Source organism: Pinus tabuliformis, chromosome 2_1, assembly GCF_031772625.1.
Source record: "Pinus tabuliformis cultivar Carrire ecotype Pingquan chromosome 2_1, CPIR1, whole genome shotgun sequence".
NCBI classification, from domain to species: domain Eukaryota; kingdom Viridiplantae; phylum Streptophyta; class Pinopsida; order Pinales; family Pinaceae; genus Pinus; species Pinus tabuliformis.
Genome location: NC_142299.1, coordinates 642,775,637 through 642,791,266, shown reverse-complemented (window position 1 = coordinate 642,791,266; position 15,630 = coordinate 642,775,637). Strand labels below are relative to the sequence as shown.

Sequence of the window (15,630 nt, the reverse complement as noted above, 5' to 3'; positions counted from 1 at the left end):
TTTTTCACATTATCTTATAGGTTCTAGGAGTTGCTCGCTATTGGATTGTAGTTTTGAGTCCAATTGGCGCCTACCTTTTTTGTTCATTAGATTGGCTAGATGTTGCTTCATTTGGACATATTCTTTTGTTGGATATCATTATATTGCTTAGGTCTACACATATTTGTGTGATTATGTTTTTGGTGCTTGTAATGTGACGGAAAATTTAGTTGTATGACCACATGTATTAAGGTCTAACTAACTCCGTTAATGCAGAAAACAGACTAACATATTTTTTGAACCAAGGAACAACTATATAGAAAAGAAATATGAATTGAAAAAGTGTTTAATTTGGGATATGGTATATGCCTTGTGATAATCTAATTATCAGCGTCGATACTTTTGTCATGTGTATTAAGTTTAATATTGTTTGTTGCTAACAATAAGGTCATTGTATTACATAGTGTTACTTGGGAGCGGGAGCGAAAACGGTCCGCAAGCGAAGCTCCTGGTTTGGGAGCAAATCCCGGAGCGTTTTTTATATAATATATATTTTTTTTATATTTTTATATTTTGATACATATATGTCAACAAAAACATGTAGAATTATGAATTAGATATAAAAAACATAAAAAAACATAGATTGAACCATATAACAACAATCATCTAGAAGTTATAATCTTCATCAACCACGTCCACAAGTTAGTAACATAGTAACATACAACATATTGAGTCTCGTGATTCATCAATCTTAAAGTTTCGAGCTTTCAAAATTCAATATATAACATTTATCATCATTGATCACCAAAGTTGTACTTGTAAGCTAAGTGTAACCATTACACCAAATAATATCTAACATGAAATGAAATGTTCTAAAATGAAATGAAACAACTTTCAACTTTCATGAAGCATCATATTCATAATTCATTACTAATGAGTTATAATTGCCAACTTCAAACTTAAATTGTTATATATTGTTTAAAAATATATCATAATAAATATGAAAGAGTCAATAGTTATAAAAACTACTAGAAACTAGAAAAGACAAGTAAATCTATTATCTATTGCTTATGCTTGGGCCTCTTGCCACCACGAGAAATGTCTAATTTTTTAGTCTTGTTGGAAAATCAGGTATTTGTCATTAATATCACCCTCTAAGCATTAATATCCAGAGGTATCTTTGTCATTACCTCTGTATTTGTATAGGGATCTTTGTCATTAATATCACCCTCTAATCATTAACATAAGATAGAAAAAGCATAGCATGTCAAGTCAAGATTTTGTTTGAGTGATGCGTACATTTTTAGGAGGGTCATGATAGAGGAGTTCGACAACCAGTGTCACTAACATCAAGGTACATAGAGAGATTGGTGCTCTTGATTAAATACGAGTTCCATACCCTAATACATGACAAAATTCAATGGAAACATTGCAATCCTGAAAAACTAACAAGTCTGCTGGATTTTGAATGAAATCTAAAATTCTACTTTCTCCATATGAAATCCAATGAGGTCGGAACCACTCTCAAACATCCCGAGTCATTTCATGGTAATGTTAAAAATTTAAGTAAAAGGATGAAAATGAAGATTAAGGAGAATGTCACTTTAACATTACCATGAATCGCATATCAAATCTAGGGCCATAGGCTTGATCATTAAGTTGCCCCACTCAAAACTTATTTGTTTCTTTGAAAAAAAATTGCATTTGGAACATTACTGCAAAAATGTTTTTGCAAAAAAGGCTAAACGCTCCCGAAAAGGCAGGGAGTGTTTTTTTTTTTTAGGGAGCGCGCTCCTGACCTGCTCCCGAGTTGCTCCTGCCCAGAGCGCGGATTGGGAGTGGGATCGAGGGGTGGGGGGGCGCTCCCCCGCAACACTGGTATTACACAATGATCTTTATTATTGGTTTCTTTACTCCAACAAGTCAACTGGTTTGTAGATGTTGAATTAGAGTAGTTAAAGATAAGTATGCATTTTCTGATCTATTCATAACAAAAAACATATACATCTAAATGGATTACAGAGCCAGAACCATACATACTAGGGTATTTATCCGAAATGTAAACATATGTTCATTCTAGTTGGTTTTTGAACACTTATTTAATAGCTCCTGTTATAGTACTTGCACATGGATTGAATCTTGTACATAATGTTTTTTTATGTAGGATGAAATTGAGACGCTTTTCTCATCAGTTGGGGAAGAGGTAAAGGTGATTTGTTCTGTAGCAGATGATTTACGATCTAGGATAAATGGAGAAAAGGTAATTTATTCAGCTCAGTTGAATTGCATTTTTCTGCTCATATTCCCTTTCACAAAGATGGCATGTTTTGGAATTTTAATTTCATTATATTTATGCAAACGGGAATGGATAACATATACTTACATGATTAAGGCATCAAACCTTTTTGGCAAAGGTGTGTTTTTGGTGATTATGATTTCAAGCAATTAAAATATATGCTTCTAAGCCAACCCAAGTGAATATTGAAACTTAAATGAAACATATGTAGGAAGCCATATTGAGTTTGCTATTCTATACAATGATAATGAAGGATCTGGAGTCTTCAAGTCAAACATTTAAAATTTTCACCATTAAAATTTGTTGCTTGACTGCATCTAGCATGTTTCTAATTTTTGGTGAACTATTGCATGCTAATTTCAGTCCTCCTTTGAGAATTTCTTTACCATGCAAATATATTCGAGTGCCTCTCACATTGTACACAGTTTGTAAGCCTTTTATACACACAGAGACACAAACTACTATTTATATGCGAGTACTAGTAATGTTATTGCAACCAATGCTGCAATATACTCAGCGTATAACAACATAGATACATTTTCAGCATATTGGATAAGCAAATGAGCTTTGGCTTTGATCCTGGCACATACCTCCTCTAGCAGTAAGTTTGCAAAGTAGGGTCAGGACTCAGAACAAATAAAACCATCAAAAACACTTGCAATGGATTTTCCAAAGAGAAAACAAAGCTGCAAGCAATGTACAATGCTACATGCTAAGATACTCCCCAATGAATACTGTGTTGAAGCTTAAATGAGAACTTATGCTGAACATGTCTCCATCATTGGCACAAAAAATATAACTCCTAAAGATATGCTTGAGTGACTCAGTTTGGAACATGTAAGGCACTTGTCATCTGTGAAAGCACTCTTGGCAAGTCATGCTATAGTGACCCTTGATATATTACTAACCAATAAAAAATTCTAAGTTTGTAAGACACTTGTCTGATCAAAACTCATTCAAGCAAGTAAACCTTTGGAATTCAGCACCCAAAGTGGATCAGCTTGCATTCAGTTTAGGGGCCAGGGAATCATTTTTTGCAAAGGAGGTGATAAGTTTTTGCTATTGTAGACACGTATAGTCTTGGCTGTTAAAATTTGGCAGCCTTGGGACGAATTTTCCCAAGGGAAACCCTATGTCCCCTGGAGCAAACCCTTGCGTCTCATGAGAAATGATATTGAACAAAATTATTACTTTAGGCAAATTTATATCTGTGAGCAAAATTTAAATTTTCCTCCAAAACGTACAGATTGGCTCTTTGTATGAAGTACCCTAATCAATACATGACAATGTATATATAAATCCCATCATTCTATCTCAAAGAATTCTGTTTGGTTGTTGGATCTCTGAAATTCTAAGGTTCGAAGGTTCCTGTGGAAGAGTCTTCTCTTGTATTGCTTACAGGAATCAGGATTTCACATTTTCTACAAGACTTTGCTCTCGCTCCTAAGCTTCAGGATTACGCTTGTTCTTTTCTCTCGCAAGTCTACGTTATGTTCTCATTACAACAGTATCGCACAGTCTTGCATCTCTGTTTCACATTTTTGTTAGTTTCGCATCTCTGTTGGTATATCACATCTCTGGTAGTATGACAGTCTCGCATCTCTGTTGGTATTGTATTCACTGTGTGTATGGCAGCGCACTCACTATTTATATATATGAGGATCGACACTCTGTTTATATGTATGGCATCGATACTCTATGTGGCATCGTCACTCTTGGCTTCAATACTCTGTTTATATGTATGTCATTGACACTCATGTGGCATCGTTACTTTATGGCATCGATACTCTATTTATATGTATGGCATTGACACCCTGTATATATATGTGGCATCATTACTTTATGAACTGCACCGTTGAATTCTCTCAATCACATCATGTTGTAATAACTCTCGCATAAGATTTCTGTATTGCATCATATATGGCACTCGCTTGTTTGTCGGCTCGCATGGCCTAGCAGTATATGGCTCTCATGGCCCAACAGTGTATGGCCCACATGGCCCAATGGTATGGCCTAATGAACCTTCGGTTGGTATGGTCTAGTGAACCCTTGGTTGTGGCATCGATACTCTATTTATATGTATGGCATTGACACCCTGTATATATATGTGGCATCATTACTTTATGAACTGCATCGTTGAATTCTCTCAATGACATCGTGTTGTAATAACTCTCGCATAAGATTTCTGTATTGCATCATATATGGCACTCGCTCGTTTTTCGGCTCGCATGGCCTAGTGGTATATGGCTCTCATGGCCCAACAGTGTATGGCCCACATGGCCCAATGGTATGGCCTAATGAACCTTCGGTTGGTATGGTCTAGTGAACCCTCGGTTGGTGTGGCCTAGTTTTCCCACGGTTGGTATGGCTCAGTAAGCCCACGGTTGGTATGGCTTGAGAGCCTACGGTGGTATGGCCCTTATGGCCCAGTGACACGGTCAACGTGCCCAATGGTTAGGAGTGACCGGTGCCCAGTGTCCAGTGGTTAGCAGTGCTCGGTGGTTAGTAGTGCCTAGTGGTCAACAATGCTTGATGGTTAGTAGTGCCCAGTGCCTAGTGGTTAGTAGTGCCCAGTGGTTAGCAGTACCTAGTGTCTAGTGCCCGGTGGTTAGCAGTGCTCAATGGTTAGCAGTGCTCGGTGGTCAGCGGTGCCTGATGGTTAACAGTGCCCAGTGGTTAGCAGTACCTAGTGTCTAGTGCCCGGTGGTTAACAGTGTGAAAATTCAAATACCAAAATTTTATTGCAGCAACTGGTATTATTTATTCTAACTGATAAATTCATTATTTAGTTTATTGCTACGACAACATCGAAATAAACGCACTGCAACCTTCACAAATAAAAACTGCGGAAATAAATAGTGCTGGAACTGAGAAATGCTAGCACACATAAAAATTAACCCCATTGTTTTTGGACAAAAAGTCCCCGGAAAAACCCAATGCGGGAAAACCAGTATAGCAGATGAAGGTTTTATTTTATTATGTAGTAGTGAAAATCTGAGTACAATCAATGTATGCCCATCTGGCAATCCAATCAGCAAGTATCTGATAGAAATAATTAGAGAGAAAAATTCTCTCACCCCACAAGCAATCCTGGCACTGGTTTCTACATAAAACTGGTCGTCCAAACCCCAGCGTGAGCCCTTCTACGCTGGCCCTCACACGTGTGGCTCGATACTACCTCTGAGCAAACTGTCTAGCCTGTCTCTACTGCTGGAAGTGACTCTCTAGCATTCTGGAAGACTTTCCTGGCCTTTGGAAACTGAATCAACCTCCTCCTGAGCTAAATCAAACTACTCAGCCTCTGCGTAGTCTTTGCGCTACTTCTGTGTGGATCACTTCTGTCACTTGTTGCTACCTCTCTGGATCTAGAAAATCTACTATGGATTCACTGTCCCTGCCCCTCACTCACTGCTTCGATTTCTGGCTCTCCGACAGATGACTGCTACTCCTCTGGAAATCGATCTTCCAAGGAAATTGAATTTCTGGTGTTCTCAAGTGTATTCTCCAAGTGCCCATTAGCTTCCTCTTATAATCCACTGTTGGAGCACCAACTGTAATATTCCTAATTAGCTATGGCTAATTGGAATATTCGATTTTGTTCAATTTTTGCCTTCTATAGTTATTTGTAAATAAAAAGTGAGGAAGGGGGACATAACTCACTTTAGAATAAAAAGTCACTTCCTAGGTAGCACAACATTGTGACTTAAAGGGGAGCCAAGGGGGCCAAAGGGGGACGTAGAAATGGAGCCCACACAGACAAATGGAGAGACTGCACAGGAGGGAAGAACACGTGGCAAGAGGAGAAGCACGTAGGAGGAGGTGAGCCTAGGGATTGTGAGAGGCAGAGGCTATAAAATAAAGAGGAGCCCCCTCATTTTAGATCATTCAGTTATGTGGAGTTTGAGCTAGTCATTTCGACTTCTGAGCACGCTGGCTGTTTAGCTAGTCTGCAACACTGTTTAGTGCATTGAGTGTCTTCGTTCGGAGATCTCACCCTTAGCCCCGGGGGACTTTAAGTGCCTGCTCGGGCAAGGTATTTCCTTGGCATTTCAGCAGTGGTTTTATCAGCATTCTAGCAACAGTTCTAGCAGCGTTTTGGAGGACTGCGCAACTCTGGGAGAGAGACGTAGTTCCTTTTGGTTGTAGTGTTGGATTGGGGTTTTGCAGGTGGATTTATGCTGGGAGATTGAGCAGGGGTCCAGCTCTTGTCTCATTGGAGGATTTTGGCAGGGTTTCAGGCAGAGTCTAGAGGGGTTTCCTTCAGTGGCAGCGCAGGGCATTGGGGAACTGCGCAGAACCCCAAGAGGGTGTTTTTCGAGGGTCAGCCATTCCAGGACAGCGTTCTAGGTTTTCTAGGTCTCTTGAGTAGAGCCTGAATTTAGAATTTCAGCTTTTTCCGAGGAGGGGAGCAGCCCCAGATCATCAGTGGTTTTCTAGCAGCAGCAGTAGTATTTCTTCACTTGCCTTGTGCAAGTCGAGGTGCCATCTGTCTAATCACCTCTTGTACTCATTTTATTGCTCAGTATAATAAAATGGCTTAGCATTTCTCACTGCATTTCTTGTATCTGCTTATATTTCCAGTTTACATTATTATATGCTGTTCCACGGTTATTTTATCACTTCTTGGTTATTATATCATTTGCACATATTTGGTTGGAGTTATTGCTGGGTTTTGAGGAATATTCTGGGTTAGGAATATTACAGTGGTAGCAGAGCATAAATCTGGCTTAGCCTGTCGAGCTAGCAATCTATGACACCAAGGGAAAAACCCTACATTTGTTACAGAGGTAGGAGGTATAGAGACACTGGACGTAAGTTGGAGAATACTTACGGGGAGGGAGACTGTGTTCCTGTGGTGGACGCAGAACAAGTGGAGCCTGTGGTAGACGTAGAACAGAGAGAGCCAGTAGTGGACGCAGAACAAATGGTCGACGAGGATGGGAAGAGATTTGCGGATATGCTCCTCAAATTAGTGCAGGATCTGTCGAGGCAGATTGAGATGATGGGGCAGAGATTCACGGCAGTAGAGGCCAGACAGCGAGAGAGCCCACGAGTTTTTCAGATTGGTGAGGGATCAGGTGCATGCCATCACTTGCCAGAGCAGCGCGATAATGCGCAGCAGGTGGCCTCACATGCCCCTACACGCTCTACCATGCCCACTTTCTTAGGAGCAGACACGGGGGCCGTAGCCCAGCAGGAGGCAGAACACGGACATATGGGCGATTATTTTGCAGAGTACCAGGCCTATGGGCAGGAGTTCAGGGAAGCCCTCTCATTCAGAGATTTTGTTTAGCTCCAGCGGGATAACAGACCCCGCGACCATCACAGGGGGTACCGGCATTACCATGATGGCGACACTCACTGTGCAGCGAGTAAATTCCACTTGCCTACGTTTGATGGCTCATCAAGCAGTTCGGCAAAGTCTTGGGTGGAGAAGCTGGACATCTATTTCTAGCTTAACCAGATGTTGGAGGCAGAGGCCATCAAGGTGGCAACATTGCATTTGGATGGCGAGGCCCAGGATTGGTGGCTTCATGGGATGGTTACACTGGGGCACTCCACAGTGACGACATAAGTCGAGTTTACCAGGCGACTGATGGAGCGATTTGATCGGAGGGATCCAGAGCAGCATTTTGTTGAGCTAACGAGGCTCAAACAGACAGGGAACCCAGAGACCTACATTGTAGATTTCTTGAGGGTCTCCGTGATGGTGCCAGACCTATCCATGGCACGAAGGGTCTATATGTATGTTGAGGGGTTAGCAGAGCCACTTGAGGGTCTAGTCCGATCCACTAGACCAGCCACAGTCCAGGACGCTATCAGCAAGACCCGGGACTTACAAGATGTCTTACCCAGGACCAGGACACCTTACCCCCAGAGACAGACTTTCTAGTCTAAGGGGAAGGACGTGAGGATTCCACCTCCAAAGGGGAATCCAGGATGAGTACATCTCGATGATGATGCTAGGAGGGAGCTGAAGAAGAAGCGGTTGTGCTTCACATGTTAGGAACCGTGGGCACTGGGACATAGATGTGCTGCTGGTAAAGTACATTTTATTGAGGTCTTCTCCGAGAGTAGTGGAGAAGAGGATGACGAGGATGATGGGGAGGCAGGAGATAGCCATGCCATACAGGGACCTTTACTACCCCCACCAGCAGCAGCGGGAGGTGCATCATTTGCACCTACCGGAGGGGCCTTTGCAGCATTGTGAGGAGTGCCCAAGTATCTGACGCTGTGCGTATGAGGGATAGTACGTGGCCAGCGCGTACCAATTTTGGTTGACAATGGGGCAACCCACAACTTCATCGATGCACAGATGGTTGAGCGGAGAGGTATTCAGACAGAGAGCTTTGATGGGTTTTAAGTATTGGTCCCAGGAGATCAAACTATGACGTGTGCTCATTATGTCCCAGAGCTTTCAGTGACAATGGGCACCTACACATTGACTGACCACTTTTTCGTGGTCGATATTCCGGACACCAACATGATACTGGGTGTTCAGTGGCTTATTACTCTAGGGAAGGTCACGATGGATTGGAAGACCCTAGAGATGGAGTGGGATGATGAGAAGACAGGGAGGCATGAGAAGATACGAGGACAGCACACATATCCGCCTCAGACTGTGTCGGCTCATCGGATGGAGGCAGTCTTTTGGAACGGAGACATAGAGTGGGCAGTGGAGCTGCGTGCATCAGAGGCAGGGACTACAGGGTAGACGGTACATCCAAAGATCCAGTCCATCCTTGATCGATATGCCATAGTGTTTGGAGAGATTCCACCAGGACAGTGACCGGATCGGGGGTTTGAACACACTATTGAGCTTGAGCAGGGCATCTAGGCAGTGATCACCACCCCCTATAGGCATCCCAAGGCCTATCGAGACGGGATTGAGCGGGCTCTCCAGGAGTTGTTGGCTCTTGGGCACATTCGACCGAGCACAAGTCCTTTTGCTTCTTCTGTGGTGTTGGTGAAGAAGAAGGACGGTACGCTGAGGATGTGCATTGACTACAGGCCCTGAACTAGAAGACCTTGAAGAACAGGTACCCCATACCCACGATCGATGAGTTGATGGATGAGTTGAGAGGGGCACATTTCATCTCAAATATTGATTTGAGATCGGAGTATCATCAGATTCGCCTGAGGGAGCAGGACATTCCCAAGACCGCCTTCAGGTGTCACTATGGGCACTTTGAGTTCTTGGTTATGCCTTTTGGGCTAACCAACGCCCCAGCTACATTTCAGTCCTGCATGAATCACATCTTCCGTAGTCACTTGAGGAAGTTTGTGTTGGTATTCTTCGATGATATTCTCATTTACAGCAGGACTTGGGAGGAGCATCTCCAACACATTGAGACAGTATTGCGTATCTTACAGGAGCAGCAGTTCTATGCCAAACTCTCCAAGTGTGAGTTTGGATTGACGAAGATGTTGTATCTGGGACACATCATAGGGGTGGACGGAGTGAGGGTCGTGGAGGAGAAGATCAAGGCCATTACGGAATGGCTAGAGCCGAGAAACGTGATGGAACTTCGAGGATTCATTGGCATTTGCACTTACGACCGGAAGTTCGTCAAAGGTTTCTCACAACTTGCTGCACCTCTGACAGATTTGATGAAGAAGGGGGCGTTCAGTTGGTCGGATACAGCGCAGCGAGCCTTTGACAGGCTCAAGGAGGTTATGAGCAGCTGCCTAGTGCTTGCATTGCCAGATTTTACGCAGCCTTTTGTTTTGGAGTGTGATGCGTCGGGAGAGGGGATTGGCGCAGTATTGATGCAGGGAGGCCACCCTATAGCCTTCGAGAGCCAGAAACTCCTTCTGCACGAGAGGTTGTATTCTATATATGACAAGGAGATGTTGGCCATCATGCATGGATTGGCCAAGTACCGGCAGTATCTGGTGGGTAACAGGTTCAGGGTGAGGACTGATCACAGCAGCCTCAAGTTCTTTTTGGAGCAGAAACAGCTACAGGAGAGGCAACAGAAGTGGATCAGCAAGATCTAAGCATATGACTTTGACATTGAGTATGTCAAGGGTAAGAACAACGTGGTAGCAGATGCCCTTTCACGTAGACCAGCCACGTTGTCTCTTATGAGCTTGGATACAGACTGGAGGGCTCGACTCTTAGTAGAGTACTCCAAGGACAGGTTTGCATGTGAGGTTTTGGACGGATAGGTGGCAGATGACAGGTACAGGGTGATCGATGAGATCATCTATTACAAGGATCAGATCTTCTTGACTGAGGGGTCTCTGCTCAAGAAGAAGATACTCCAGGCATCACATGACTCACCATTGGTAGGCCATTAGGGGTTTACCAAAACCTACAGGGCCATCAGAGAGAGGTTCTCATGGAAGAGCCTCAAGGAGGACGTACTCCAGCATGTCAGGGAGTGTGATGTTTGCCAGAGGAACAAGGGGGAGATGAGCCATCCCGTGGGATTATTGCAGCCTCTTCCCATTTCGGAGGGGAAATAGGAGAGTATTTCGATGTACTTCATCACAGGGTTGCCCATGGTACAGGGCAAGGATTGTATCTTTGTCGTCATTGATCGGCTGACGATGTACGCACATTTCTTTGCCATATCCGCACATTATACAATAGCACAGGTGGCCAAGCTGTTCTTCAGAGAGATCTTCAGGCTACATGGTCTTCCTAAGACCATCGTCAGTGATAGGGACAACCGTTTCATGGGCGGGTTTTGGCAGGAGCTTTTCCGGTTGGTGGGGACAGAGTTGACATCGAGTACCAGTTATCACCCACAGACGGATGGGCAAATAGAGATAGTTAACAAGGGGCTAGAGGGCTACTTGTGTAACTATGTCAGTGGGTAGCAGCGAGCATGGTTGAGGTGGCTACATCTAGGGGAGTACTGCTATAATACTTCACATCACATGTCCATTGGTATGTCACCATTCTATGCCTTATATGGGTATCATCCTTTATCTTTTGCTGACGTGATGGTCGGTGATAGTAAGGCTCCCAGAGCTAAGATTTGGATCCAAGAGAGTCAGGATATTCTTTGAGCTCTCAAGAATAACATGGCTACAACAAAGAATCAACAGAAGTTGTATGCCGACAGCGGTTGGGTGGAGAGACAGTTCGAGGTGGGGGACATGGTCTACCTACGATTACAACCATATCCATAGTCGTCACTAAAGCAGAAGGGGGTTGAGAAGTTCAAGCCCCGCTTTTATGGGCCGTATAGGGTGATACGTAGGGTTGGACAGGTTGCATATGAGTTGGAGCTGCCCTAAGGCAGCAAGATTCATAACGTTTTTCATGTATCATGCCTGAAAAAGGCATTGGGGTAGGTGACAGTGACAGATGAGCTACCACTCATGGATGACGAGGGGCATTTGGTATTGCAGCCGGAGGCTATCATTGATACCAAGGAGAGGCAGTTGCAGAGCAGGACGGTCTGGGAATTCTTGGTGAGGTGGAAGAATTTGCCAGATGAGGATGCCACTTTGGAGAGTGAGAGGATCTTGCAGCATCCATCACTTCAGTTGCTTGAGGACAAGCAACATTTTGTCGGGGGAGACTGTGATATTCCTAATTAGTTATGGCTAATTAGAATATTCGATTTTGTTCAATTTTTGCCTTCTATAGTTATTTGTAAATAAAAAGTGAGGAAGGGGGACATAACTCACTTTAGAATAAAAAGTCACTTCCTACGTAGCACAACGTTGTGACTTAAAGGGGAGCCAAGGGGGCCAAAGGGGGACGCAAAAATGGATCCCACGCAGACACATGGAGAGACTGCGCAAGAGGGAAGAACACGTGGCAAGAGGAGAAGCATGCAGGAGGAGGTGAGCCTAGGGATTGTGAGAGGCAGAGGCTATAAAATAGAGAGGAGCCCCGTCATTTTAGATCATTCAGTTATGTGCATTTTGAGCTAGTCGTTTCGACTTTTGAGCACGCTGGCTGTTTAGCTAGTTTGCAACACTGTTTAGTGCATTAAGTGTCTCCATTCGGAGATCTCACCCTTAGCCCCGGGGGACTTCGAGTGCCTGCTCGGGCAAGGTATTTCCTTGGCATTTCAGCAGTAGTTTTATCAGCATTCCAGCAGCAGTTCTAGCAACGTTTTGGAGGACTGCGCAGCTCTGGGAGAGAGACGCAGTTCCTTTTGGTTGTAGTGCTGGATTCGGGTTTTGCAGGTGGATTTATGCTGGGAGATTGAGCAGGGGTCCAACTCGTCTCATTGGAGGATTTTGGTAGGGTTTCAGGCAGTGTTTCAGGCAGAGTATAGAGGGGTTTCCTTCAGTGGCAGCGCAGGGCATTGGGGAATTGCGCAGAACCCCAAGAGGGTGTTTTTCGGATGTCGGCCATTCTAGGGAAGCTTTTTGTGTTTTTCTGGGTTTCTTGAGTAGAGCCCGAATCCAAAATTTCAGCGTTTTCCGAGGAGGGGAGCAGCCCCAAATCATTAGTTGTTCTCCAGCAGCAGCAACATCCACGCAGAGAGGCCATTCTTATCATTTTGAGAGTATTTCTTCACTTGCCTAGTGCAAGTCGAGGTGCCATTTGTCTAATCACCTTTTGCACTCATTTTATTGCTCAGTATAATAAAATGGCTTAGCATTTCTCGTTGCATTTCTTGTATCTGCTTATATTTCCAATTTACATTATTGTATGCTGTTCCACGGTTATTTTATCACTTCTGGGTTATTATATCATTTGCACATATTTGGTTGGAGTTATTGCTGGGTTTTGAGGAATATTTTGGGTTAGGAATATTACACCAACGACCAAGATTTAAACTTAGTCGATGGTTACGATCATCTTGGAATCGATACGTGTGAGTTTCTAGATAATTCTCACCTTGACTTAATTAACGTTGATTAATTAACTAGTTTTCCTAAGTTTATACTTAGGAAACCTTAAAATTTTGGTTAATAATCTAATTAAGTCACTTTTAGGTGGAATTTCCAAAAAGATTTCTGGGCCTTGGAGATCTCATGTATTCTAGCCTACCCACCAAATTTTGTGACTAGAACACATTTGATGCTACAAAAACTAACACTCCCTCTTAGTGAGGAATGTGTTCTAATGTTGCACACCCTGCCACAACACTCTGTGTCTGTATCATCTCCGTTACGCTGCTGATGTCTAGCTGTTGTTGCCCACCAGGTACTGTGCAACTCTGATGTTGCACGTGTTCTGCTGCATCTGTGCTACTGCTGACGTTTCCATACTGCTGCCAACAATGCATCTGCACTGCAACTGCCTCTCATCTGTTGTTGTTGCAACTGCAACTATTGCAACTAAGAAGCATCCAAAATACTAAATCAACTGTGTTCAATATGATTTATTTGTCTCCCGAGTCTCACTGCTACTAGCGATTGCATTGTCCACCAAGGAATCTACGTTGTTACTGACTCTGCACTGTGCCACTCTACACTGCTGCCAACTCTGCATTGCGCTCCTCAGCACCTGACTGCTACTAGTCTGCGAATATCACTCTGGTACTGACTGCATCAACTGCCACTGGTCCATCTTGCTACTGAATACTATGGGCCCCTGTAGCAAGGTACTTATCCATGAGGTGGATTCCACAAGGACCCTGCCCAATCTTTGTAGTTCTCTGGGGTTACAGTACAAAATCTCCCCACCTCACTCCTGGAGGTATATCTGCGAACATCACGAAGACTTCCTCCAATCTGGAGGACAACCTGTTGATCTTTGCAAAAGCTGGCTCCTAGTCCTACTTCTTCGACTTGTCCTTCCTGAGAGGACACTGTGTGTTGTAGTGACCAAGCTCACCACATCTGAAACACTTGACCTTTGACAGGCCCTTCTTCTTCTTTCTCTGCTCCCCCTTCCCCTCACTGGGACCCTTTGATGCGAGGGCCACATTCTCCTCATCCTTCACCACCTTCAATTTGCTGCTATTGCTTCTACTGATGGGGCTCTTTAAGAGAGCTCACCTCAACTCCTCCTGTTGCAAGTCTGACCACATCCTGCTCCATTCTGATAGCTTGTCTCCGCCCAATATGCTTTGGACAAAAACTTGCCACTCCTCAGAGACACTATTCAGTGCCAACTTGACTAGCTTTGTTGGTTGAGGCACTGCCCCAACAGCTGCAAGCTGGTCTTGGACCTCTATTATCCTGGTGAGGAAGGGATCTATGCCTTCCCCCTTCTGCATCTTGATACATCTCAGCTTCTCCTCCAGGAACATCTTCCGCTGCTCGGAAGTGCCCTGATATAGCGTGGCGAGAGCATCCCACATCTCTTTGGTTGTATCCTTGCCCGCTATGTGTGAGACTAGATGGTCCCAAACTCTATCCAGGATAAACCACTTCGCCCACGCCATCTCCTTCCTGTATTCCTTCAGCTGATCCGCATCCTTGGGAACTGCCACCACGCTGCCTATGTAGAGCTTTAGGCCATATTCATCCAACAAGAAGGACATCCTGGCCTTCTAGATGAGATAGTTGGAGGAACCCTCCAACCTATCTTGATCTCTCAGCCCCAATGTGCCCATTTCTGATCAAGTTGAAAACTCCCTCTTTCCCTGTGCTCGACTGCTGCTCTGCTATTCACACTCCCTTCTAGAATGCATGGCTTTGCTAGCTGCTATTGCCAATCTACAACTGGAAATTCGAACTTCCAAGACTCGAAGTTCCCTTAGGAAAATTTTCCTTGTGTTGTGTGTGCTTTTCTCTTCCACCCGACGCAAATTCTACTTCTGCAACCTGTAGGAAAACCCTTTGCGTCCAACCAAGAATCTGCTCAGCGAAAAACTTAGTTGCTGTAGCTTTCTCTCCCTACTAGAATCATTGATTTGGGAGATTCAAACTTTTTCTTTTTACTGCACTGAAAAATCGAACTTCCCCAAGCAACTCGACATGCTTGGCAATGATTTGCGCTCTCTCAAGAATTTCGGTTAGTTGCTCCTTCTGAGCAGTGAAATTCTTTCCTTTGGTTTTGAGCTTTCGACTGATCACTTACGCTCTGATACCATGTGAAAATTCCAATACTGGAATCCGATTGCAGCAATTGGTATTATTTCTTCTAACTGATAAATTAATTGTTCAGTTTATTGTTACGACAACATTGAAATCAACACACTACAACCTTCACAAATAAAAACTGCAGAGATAAATAGCGATGGAACTGAGAAAATACTAGCAGACACACATAAAAGTTAACACCATTGTTTTGGACAAAAAGTCCCTAGAAAAACCCAATGCGGGAAAACCAATGCAACAGATGAAGGTTTTATTTTATTATGTAGTAGTGAAAATCTGAGTACGAAAAATATGTTATTTAATTTGTACGAATTCTTTTATTTTATCCACCCCACCAAAAAAATCCCCCGTCTTGAATGCATAATTATGAAACAGTTTGTTTATAT

The 15,630-nt window shown here is 43.6% G+C and overlaps 1 protein-coding gene across 2 annotated transcripts in view; it reads left to right on the top strand.

The window, feature by feature from the left end:
- LOC149202209 (uncharacterized) overlaps positions 1 to 15,630 on the top strand; it is a 511,066-nt gene that overhangs the window by 269,267 nt on the left and 226,169 nt on the right. For both annotated transcript variants that reach the window (XM_089403126.1, XM_089403125.1), the window contains exon 8: positions 2,144 to 2,239. In XM_089403126.1, coding sequence (XP_089259252.1) covers positions 2,144 to 2,239 — 96 coding nt within the window. The remainder of the gene's footprint in view (positions 1 to 2,143; positions 2,240 to 15,630) is intronic.